The sequence below is a fragment of the Moschus berezovskii genome, chromosome 27 (assembly GCF_049115385.1).
Source record: "Moschus berezovskii isolate FMDL1 chromosome 27, NW_MosBer_1.0, whole genome shotgun sequence".
Classification (NCBI taxonomy): domain Eukaryota; kingdom Metazoa; phylum Chordata; class Mammalia; order Artiodactyla; family Moschidae; genus Moschus; species Moschus berezovskii.
In genome coordinates, this window is record NC_142486.1 from 41,255,001 (window position 1) to 41,263,692 (window position 8,692).

The window sequence follows — 8,692 nt, forward strand, 5'->3', positions numbered from 1 at the left end:
CGGGCCTTGCTGGCAGGCTGGGCGCTGGCCCACGAACCCCAGGGCGCAGCTGAGCCACTACAAATGGAGCCACAAGGCCTCCTCAGTGAGAAACCGCCACAGATGCTGGTTCGCACGGCGGCTGCACCAATTCACAGGCCGCCAGTGGGTCTTCATGCTCCCAGGCTTCACAACCGTGCCAGCCCGGTGGTGCCTGCCGCCCATGGTGCTGATGTGCGGCCCGCCATGCCTGGTCAGGGCTGATCCTCTGGGAAGCTCTTCATCAGTCTCTAGCACGTTCTTGTTGACTTGGAGACACTCTTTACACACATACACGTAGGACACAGGCCCACAGTCAGGCATCTGTCGCTCACTTTGAGTCTCTTCGCCCCTTTAATTGTACTTTTTGGTAGCTGTCGCTTCCCATCTTTAACTGAACCTGAGGCGGCGACCTGGCTTCTCGTGCAGAGGACGCCGACCTGCACCAGCACCCAGCCCCGCAGTGACCTTACATTGCCTCACGGGCGCGGCTGACCCCGGCTGAGCACCATCAGCGCCTCCCGTCTCTGGCATGTGCGGGCCCTCCTTCCCTCTGCGCAGACTCGAGGGCTGCCCCAGGTCTGTCCGGCCTTCTGCTGGGCACAAGTGCACCGGGCCCCTCCTCAGGGAGCGCCAGTCCAGGGACAGGGGTCGCGTGCGTCTCAGGAGGCCCTCCAAGCGCTCTCCAGGGAGCACTCAGGGCCACCAGGCTGCCCCCTGCAGCGTCCAAGAAGCTGGGCGCCCTCCTGGGCCTGCTGGCTAGCTGGAGAGCCTCTTTCGCGAAGGGCCATCCAAGCTAATGGCTGCTTGCCTCTCCTCACCAGCGTGCAGGGGCTCCGACGAACATGGGGAAAGAATCAACGCCAGACACATCCTTCTCTCCTCCTCACGTGCACTGCCCCAGGGGAGGGCACGGTCCTGACTCTAGGGCCGCCCAGCTCATCGCTCTTGTCCGCCAACATGAGGGAGGCTGTCTTCCCAGCAGCTCTGGGTGCCAGGATCCCCGGGAGCGCCCGTCCCTCTTCTCCCTGCCCCCCAATCGCACGTGGCTGGCCTCCCTGGCCTCTGCTCTGCAGGCCTGTGCCCCCGTCAGGGTGGGCTCCCACCTGATGAGCCTCGGCCTGGGCCTCAGGACCCCCCAGCCCCCGCCAGAGCGCCAAGGACTCGACTATTCTCAGCACTTGCCTCCCCTGCCGTTTCAGCCAGGGCAACAGCTTCCTGAAGTCTGCCTGATCAACTGGACCTGCAAGCACAGCTGAGAGCAGGCGCGGACACCCGCGGCCCCCCGAGCCACGCGCGCACTTGTCCTGCCAGGGCTTGAGGCGGCCCGGATCCTTGCTGAGATGTCTGATTGCTTTTCAGCAGAGACGTCTTTTTTTTGGCCACACTGAAGGGCTTGTGGGATCTTAGTCCCCCAACCAGGGATTGAACCCCTGCCTGTAGTGGTGAAAGTGTGGAGTCCTAACCACTGGACTGCCAGGGAATTCCCTTTAAAATTATTTTCTATGTTTTTTTCCAGCAGTGAGGCCTTGCATCTCTTGGATTTACCCCGTGGTATTTGATGTACGTAGTATACTTTAGAAGATGCCATGTCTCGTAATCACATGAAAACAGACTTTTGTGAATTGCTCTTTCATTCAGCAGCCTTAGACTTGGAGAGATACCGGCTGTAAGCTTGTCCTCCAATTCCACTGGGGTTTCCTCTTCCTGTCTGGCTGGATCAGCTTGGAATTCCAATACAGGGTGGGACGGATGAAGAAAGCTGCTACAATTTATCTCATTTCTTAAAGATGTTCTTTAAGGTAGTAACTATGTGGCAAAAAATTGAAACAGCAAAGAACAACCCAAATGAAGTCAGTCTCCATCCCATGGGCTGACTGTCCTTTCAGAAATTGTTCCAGCCCTGCCTTTATAACAGACAACACTCCTGAATCACCAAGCACCAGAGTGAATACCAACAGTCTCGCCCCACACGCTGGGCAGGAGCTAATGTGCTCAACGAACCAGCCACAGCGTTTGCTGATCTCCAGCTACCAAGAGGAGGGTCCTGGCCCTGCCTGAGCTCTGCGGACCTGCTTGTGGAGGTCTGCCCCAGCATCGCCTCAGACGCAGCCAGGCCCGCTCCTCCTGCCGCCGTCTCTAGAGACATCAGTGCGCCACCCAGGCAGGGGCAATACACAGCACCACCAGGTATGAAATCCCAACAGGCGACAAAACCTGAAGCAGGGGAGGCCCTGGACCACGGCCCTGCTGCACAACTGCCTCCCTCCAGGGCTGGAAGCCAGTGGCGGCTGGTCCCTAGTGGGCACCAAGGGTCCAGGGGCCCCAGGGATGAGAGTCAGGTTCTGAGCTCTGAGCCTTTTACGTGCACTCTCGCCACTGGAGTGGAAACAGACTCACACCCACCGCCCACCTCAGGGACCAGAGGCTCTAGAGGAGCCGCCGGGAGCAGATGGAACACGAGCATGGTTCCCTGGGCCCAGGCCCTGGACCGCCTGCTGAACACGGTGGGAGCCGGCTGACTCCTGAGGACCTCGTCCTACTTACATTTCGGCGGTGAGGATGGGTAATCGTCTTTGAACAGCATCCGTAGTTTAAACAAGCCTCCTTCCCATGGAGTCTGTTGGGCAATGAAACTGTGATCAGGGGTGCTGGTGGCCAGGCCCAAGAGGAGCTAGGGGCCTGCTCCGGAGCACCCCCAGGAGCAGGAGGGCCCCGAGGCAGCTCCCCAGGACTCCTGGGGCCTCTATGGCCCCAAGGGGAGACGGAAAGGGCCTTCCCTGGAGGAGTACGTGGTCCCGGGGGGCTGGCCCCAGACCCACACCAGTGGGTGTGGTGAGGACTCACAGAGGGGGCTCCCTGGGACATTCTGCAAAGCCACCCCGACACCCCGCGGGCCCAGGCAGCCTCCTGGCTCCACAGCGCACCCCTCCCAAAGCTAGGGCCCACTCCTGCTGCATCTTCATGCCAACCACAGGGAGGGGTGTGGGGACGAAGCCCTGTCACCACCCAAGCACCTCAGAGGTCTCCTTCCTCCCACCCCCGAAGCCCACAAAAGCTTCCAACGTGCCAGTTCCAGTGCACCCAGTGGCACTCTGGCGCTGAGTGAAGGACACAAGGCTGAAAGGGCCATCCCAGGCGGCAGAGGTCGCTTCTGCGTCTAAGGATCTGCCAGGGTCCAAGGCTCAAAGACCCTCTGCCCTGGCCCTGGAAGTACTGCTTCAGCCTCAGTGCATCCGTCCCCATCCACCCCTCCAGGGCTCCCCCTGCTCCCAGACATGGGGCCCCACGGTGCACTCCCCACCTGCTGCAGCCCAGCTCCTTTCTGAAATAAGGTTGCCTGGGGGGCACCTGTCACCCAAACCTCGTCCCCTGGTCAGGGGACGGGCCAGGGCCTGCCTGCATCCTTCTGAAGGGGTGGCCCCTCTTACCCCCTTCTTCCCAGGAATGGCGCACTCCCAGTTCATGAGGTTCATCGTGCCATCAGGGTTCTTTGTCGGGACGGCCACGAAACCCTGCGAGGGGAGAGCACGAGCACATGGGCACCGGGCAGCGGGCCCACCCCGGGACCAGCCCTCCAGCGCAGCCCAGGCCAGGCGGCGACCTGCATGGAGCGGGCGTTCCGGTCAGGGGACACAGTCACCCTGCTGCATGCAGAAATAAAGCTTTCCTTACAAACGGGTGGTCTTTTCTCCAAGCTTTCCTCTCCTGGGCAAGTCTGCTGAGAGCAATCCCCGACATGTTCGCGTCCCTGGAAGAGCCGGGCAGAACGTGTGATGAGCAAAGGTAGCTGTGGGCCCTTCGCCCCTCACCCTGCACCTGGCCCAGCCCGAGACTTGATTCCGAGGAGCAAGCAAATGATGGCTCCCAGCGGCCTCACAGGCTCTCTGGGCATGCTTCCACCTGGGGTCTGCATGGGGGTCATGCCCCCTGGGGCACCCCCAACAGCAGCCCTGCCCTTTGTTCTGCAACCCCAGCTGGAGTGACAGGGACCCCGGTATCACTAGGAGGGGCAGGAGAAAGACGGGGTCACCCAAAGGGCCGGTCTGAGACCTGAGGGGCGGTCACTGAGCACGAGGACATGAGGGTGCCGCCAGAACCCATGCTTGGGTCTAGCTTCCAGCAAACCCCACCAGGCTGTCCACAGCCCCGCCACCTCCTCATCTGACACCCCACCCAAGGACCCGCCGCCACGCCGCCTGTCCCCCAGACTTTGGAGAAGTCAGCAAAAGGCACAGTTGGCCCTGTAGCCCGGCTGCTGGGGCCCCTGGTCACTTCTGAATGCTCCTCCTCCACCTCTGGACCCCAGACCCTCAAGGCTGGGCCATCAGCATGCAGATCCATCACCTGACGTCGTTGGGTCGCATCCCGGGGTGGCTGACCCCACACACCGACCAGACCAGGCGCAGGCCCAGGTCAGAACCCCACTGCCCTCGCCGCCCTTCCATCCACAGGAACCTGGCCACAGAACCTGCTGGAGAATCTGACCCTAAGTGCGTTCGCTGGTCTTCAAGTCCATGGGAACGTTGGAGAGTACCCCGAATCAAGTACCTCCACAAGCACAACTTTAACCATACTGAGGGGAGAGTCTCCGAGCTGGGCACGTCCGCTGGGTGGCCAGCTCACCCCACCTCGCGCCTCTGGCAGGGGAGAGGCCCAGCACCTGGAGTCTCCTAGGACAACAAGCCGTGTCTTCCACAGCCACAAAACAAACTTTCACCGAAGACAGAACAAGAAACTGGCCATGCTTCCCAGCGGTGCTGGCACTACCCCAGAGCGGGGGACCAAGGCCAGCTGAGAGCTGAAAAGGAAAGACCCAGAAAGTAACCTGCCCACTGGGGGCGAAGCCTCAAGTTAAACCTAGGGGTAGAAGGGCCGCTTCTCACCGAGGCCCCTGGCCCACCATCATTTGGCTCAGGCTGCCAACTTCTCCAGCAAGCCAAACGGCGACCCTGTCCCAGCACCGGCTGCTAGTGGCCACTCTGGTGTGCCCACATCTGTGCAGGGGAGTGGGGTCAGGTCAGCAGGTCGACAGCAGAGTCTGGTCCTGGGCAGCTGCTTGTTCCCAGGCCCAGTGGCCTCAGGGAGCCAGAACTCTGCAGGGGTCTGGCTCTTGGACCACTCCCCAATAAGTAAGCATACAGGAGGTGGGGCTGGGATCGCCACCACAGACTCCAGCCTCACCCAGGAGCCCAGGAAGTGGGGTGACTTACTGCAGACACCAGACAACTGGGTGCCGTGAGATGTCAAGAAATACAGAGACTTGTCTCAACACAAGGAAAAGCGAGCGTCGAAACTCTAGCTCCCATGCAGGCCTGGTGACAGGAGCCTCTGCCCAGCTCTGACCACTGAGGACACTCTCCAAAGGCTCTAACCCTGCCCAACCTCAAGATCCAGTCCCAAGCAAGAAGGCCTTAATCCCAAACAAGCCTGCACCCCAAACAGAATTTCTCTTTGCCACCCCCGACCCTCCAATCCTGGCCCGCCCACCTCCTCCTCATCCATGGACCCGATGGACAGCACCCCATCTGAGGTCTCCTTCCCTACACAGGCACATCCATCTGGTATTTTCATTCATTCACGCGATATAAGTTGAAGACCACAAACGCGGCTGCCTGAAGGCTGACACAGGCGTGCTGGTGCCCCTGGGTCCTACTGGTGGTTGGTTGGCCACCTTGGCACTGCCTACAGCACCAGGCTCTGTCCAGAAACAGGAGGGTGGGAGGCGCTGGGGTCACTTCCCTCAGGCGGGGAGCCAGCAGAGTACAGGGGAGCACCGGTCAGCTTTCGTCTTTAAGGTCCCCACTGACGTGAGGGCAGTAATCCTGAAGTCTGAAAACCCTTCACTTCACATGACCCTTCTAAACAGAAGTCGCCCCCGCCTCATCCCCAGGGCCGATGGGAATGCCTCCCCTTCCCCCAGTGGGGCCTTAGGGATGTGCAGGATGTCCTACACGAGCCCCTCACGGGCCAGAGCAAAGCACAGGGCACAGGCTACGGCCACCTCTAAACTGTCCCACACGGAAGCTCAGCGGCAGAGACAAGCAGCCTGGCTCTCTGTGCAGTGTGAGGTTCCTGTTGAGTCTGCGCTCAGCAAGGCGTCAAGACTGGTTCCTGGAGCCTGGGCGGCACACGGGTTCTGGAATGGACAAGCTGGCACTCGAGGGCTCTGGAGTGGCAGGGATGGGCCAGGACGTAGAAAAGGCCGGCGGGGTGATCCTGAGTGCTGCATGCCTGCTGACTGCATACCAGGACCCCGCCACAGGCCACCTCTTCTGCTGACAAGGAACAAAGCTGCCTCAGCAGACTCTGTCCGGGCGCCAGCTGTGATTGTCTCAGGTGCAAAAAGGTAATGGGGGGGGTCCCACAAGAGCTGCTGCAACCCCATCCTTGGGGGTGACAACCAAACGGCACCAGAAAGATCAGTGCTGCAGCCAGAGCAGAGTCACAGGCGCACACCTGCACCAGCCCAGAGAGGCAGACCTCTCACTCCCCAGGAGAAAGCAGCCAATTTGCTACATTTTAATTACAACACGGAACCACTCGTTCAGCATCCCACTTAGAATCGAATCAGCTTTTCCCAACTGACAGGGAGGCACTTGAGGAGCTGTGAAGTGTGAGGAGAATCTTCAGAGCAGCAAAATCAGTAAGAGGCAAAGATAAGATATCCATGACCTGCTACAGACAACCTGAAGCACCGGATCCGGGTCTGGGGCAGACCACTGAAGTCTGCAGCCACCCTTCGACAGCCTGGGCTGTGCTTGAACCCACTCTTCTCAGATCACGCTCTGGTAGCCAACAGCACTGTGAAGCCACTTACTGGCTGCAGGCGAGGGCCAGTGGTCTCCCTCTCCCACCTCAACCTTCTCACCTGTATGGGCGATAGCACTGTGAGCCCAGAGGTCGGCCCAGGATGAAACCGGTGAAGGCTTGCGGCCCTTGGTGGGCTTTCCCATCCAACCGTAAACTCGCCAGGGGAAGGAAGGCACTGGCTTCACCTGAGCTCAGGAGGCCCTCCAGCCCAGGTGCACTTCCCTGGTCTTTCCTGACACGCCTCCCAGGCTTGTTTTCAAAGCAAGCCCGGAACCCCCAGCGAGACTCACGTGCAGCACCATGCAGAATTCACCCCTAACCCACCCCAAAACCCAAAAACAAGTCAGGACAAACGTGGGATTCTTCTCCGCCTGCTGCTGGGGCAGGTTCTCCATCCAAAGGCAGGGTTTCCTTGGTAGCAAGAAACACAGAGGACCACGGGTTTAAGAGCAGACCAACGAAAGCCAACTCCGCAAACACTCTAAGAACGGAGCTTGTTTTCAAATAGTACAAACCAAACCAGTTACTTCTGTGATTCAAGGACAGCTGCTGGCCGTTACCATCAGCCCAGCTAAACATTCCCTCGCCTTCCTCTTACTCGCGAAAACTACCAGCTCCAGCCTCCGTGCAGTTGGTACAAAGCGGTCTTGGGACGAGATCTCCCCGGCAAGGGGAAGCGCGAACACTCCCCCCAACGGCGAGCAGAGCTCGGAGGCGCAAGAGCTCTGGCTTGTTTTCGTTTCCAGGCATCACACGCCACCCCCAAACGCGCCGGCGCTCCTGCAGCGCGCGGCTTTACACTCTTTGTGCAGCGCGTCCTCTCCCCGGCTGGAACGCGCCACAGGTTCGCGCGCAGACCGTGACCCCGGAAACGCTCCGCCTGAGCGGAGGGCTCGGCGCTCCTGTCAGCGCGGCCCGAACCGAGCGCGCCGTCGGTCGCCCCGGACGCGACTCGCCCCGAGCGCGAGCCCGGGGGAGAGGACGCCCCCACTTCGCGGGCCGAGGCCGCGGCGGGCCGGGGGCCGGGCCGCCCGAGGGGAGCCTGGCGGGCTGGCCCCCGCCGCGGCGTCAGCAGCCCGGGGCGGGCCGGTCCCCGGGAACGGGCCGGGCCGCGCGCGGAGGGCGCCGGCCCGGCCGGGCCCGCCGGCGGCGGAGACTCGGGCCCCCGCGGCCCGGCGCCCGCCCCGCGGCGCTCACCTCGGGCGGCCCGGCCCGGCGAGCGAGGCGTACTAGGCGGCGGCGGCGGCGGCGGCGTTCCCTTTGTCTCGGGACTTCCCTCCCGAGCCCGCTCCGCGCGCAGCCCGAGCGCTCGAGGACCCCGGCGCGGGCGGGGCGGGGCGGGGCCTGCGGGGCCTGCCCGCTGCGCGCCTGCCTCGCACCCCGCCGCCGCCGCCGCCAGCCCCGCACCACCCGCGCCTCCGAGCGCCGCCCGCCGCCCGTGTCCCGTCGCCGCGCGCCCGCGCCCCGGGCCCCGCTCGGGAGCCCGGCCCGGAGGCGGCTTTCCAGTCAGGCGGCGCCATGGACACCTGCGTCCTTAAAGGGGCCGCGTCCCGGGTGTGAGGGAGCGTCTGCAAACTCCCCTTCGCGGGGCACTGTTCCTCGCGAGGACGGGCTGGCGAGCGGCGGGCAAGCAGGGTGGCTGAGATCTCCCGGGGCTCCCCAGATGCCCCGCGGGCACCTCTCCGGGCAGCGGTCCCGGAGGTCTCCTTGAGGCTAGGGCCCGGAGCGGAGGAGCAACGACCACTGAGGCCTAGGGATCCCCCAAGCGTCGCAGCACGGAGACAATCCCTCGCCTACGGCATGCTGTGAAACCCCTTGCGATTGGCCAACTCGGGGCTCTGGGCGGGGCATCCGTATAATG

At 62.4% G+C, this 8,692-nt stretch overlaps 1 protein-coding gene across 1 annotated transcript in view; it reads right to left on the bottom strand.

The window, feature by feature from the left end:
* Nucleotides 1–8,183, bottom strand: part of UBE2I (ubiquitin conjugating enzyme E2 I) — an 11,556-nt gene extending 3,373 nt beyond the window's left edge. The window contains exons 1-4 of the mRNA XM_055409101.2: nt 8,029–8,183; nt 3,694–3,769; nt 3,450–3,533; nt 2,566–2,638 (exon numbers count right to left, since the gene is read on the bottom strand). Of these exons, the coding sequence (XP_055265076.1) occupies nt 2,566–2,638; nt 3,450–3,533; nt 3,694–3,759 (223 nt within the window). The 5' untranslated portion in view covers nt 3,760–3,769; nt 8,029–8,183. The remainder of the gene's footprint in view (nt 1–2,565; nt 2,639–3,449; nt 3,534–3,693; nt 3,770–8,028) is intronic.
* Between the last annotated feature and the right edge of the window lie 509 nt (nt 8,184–8,692).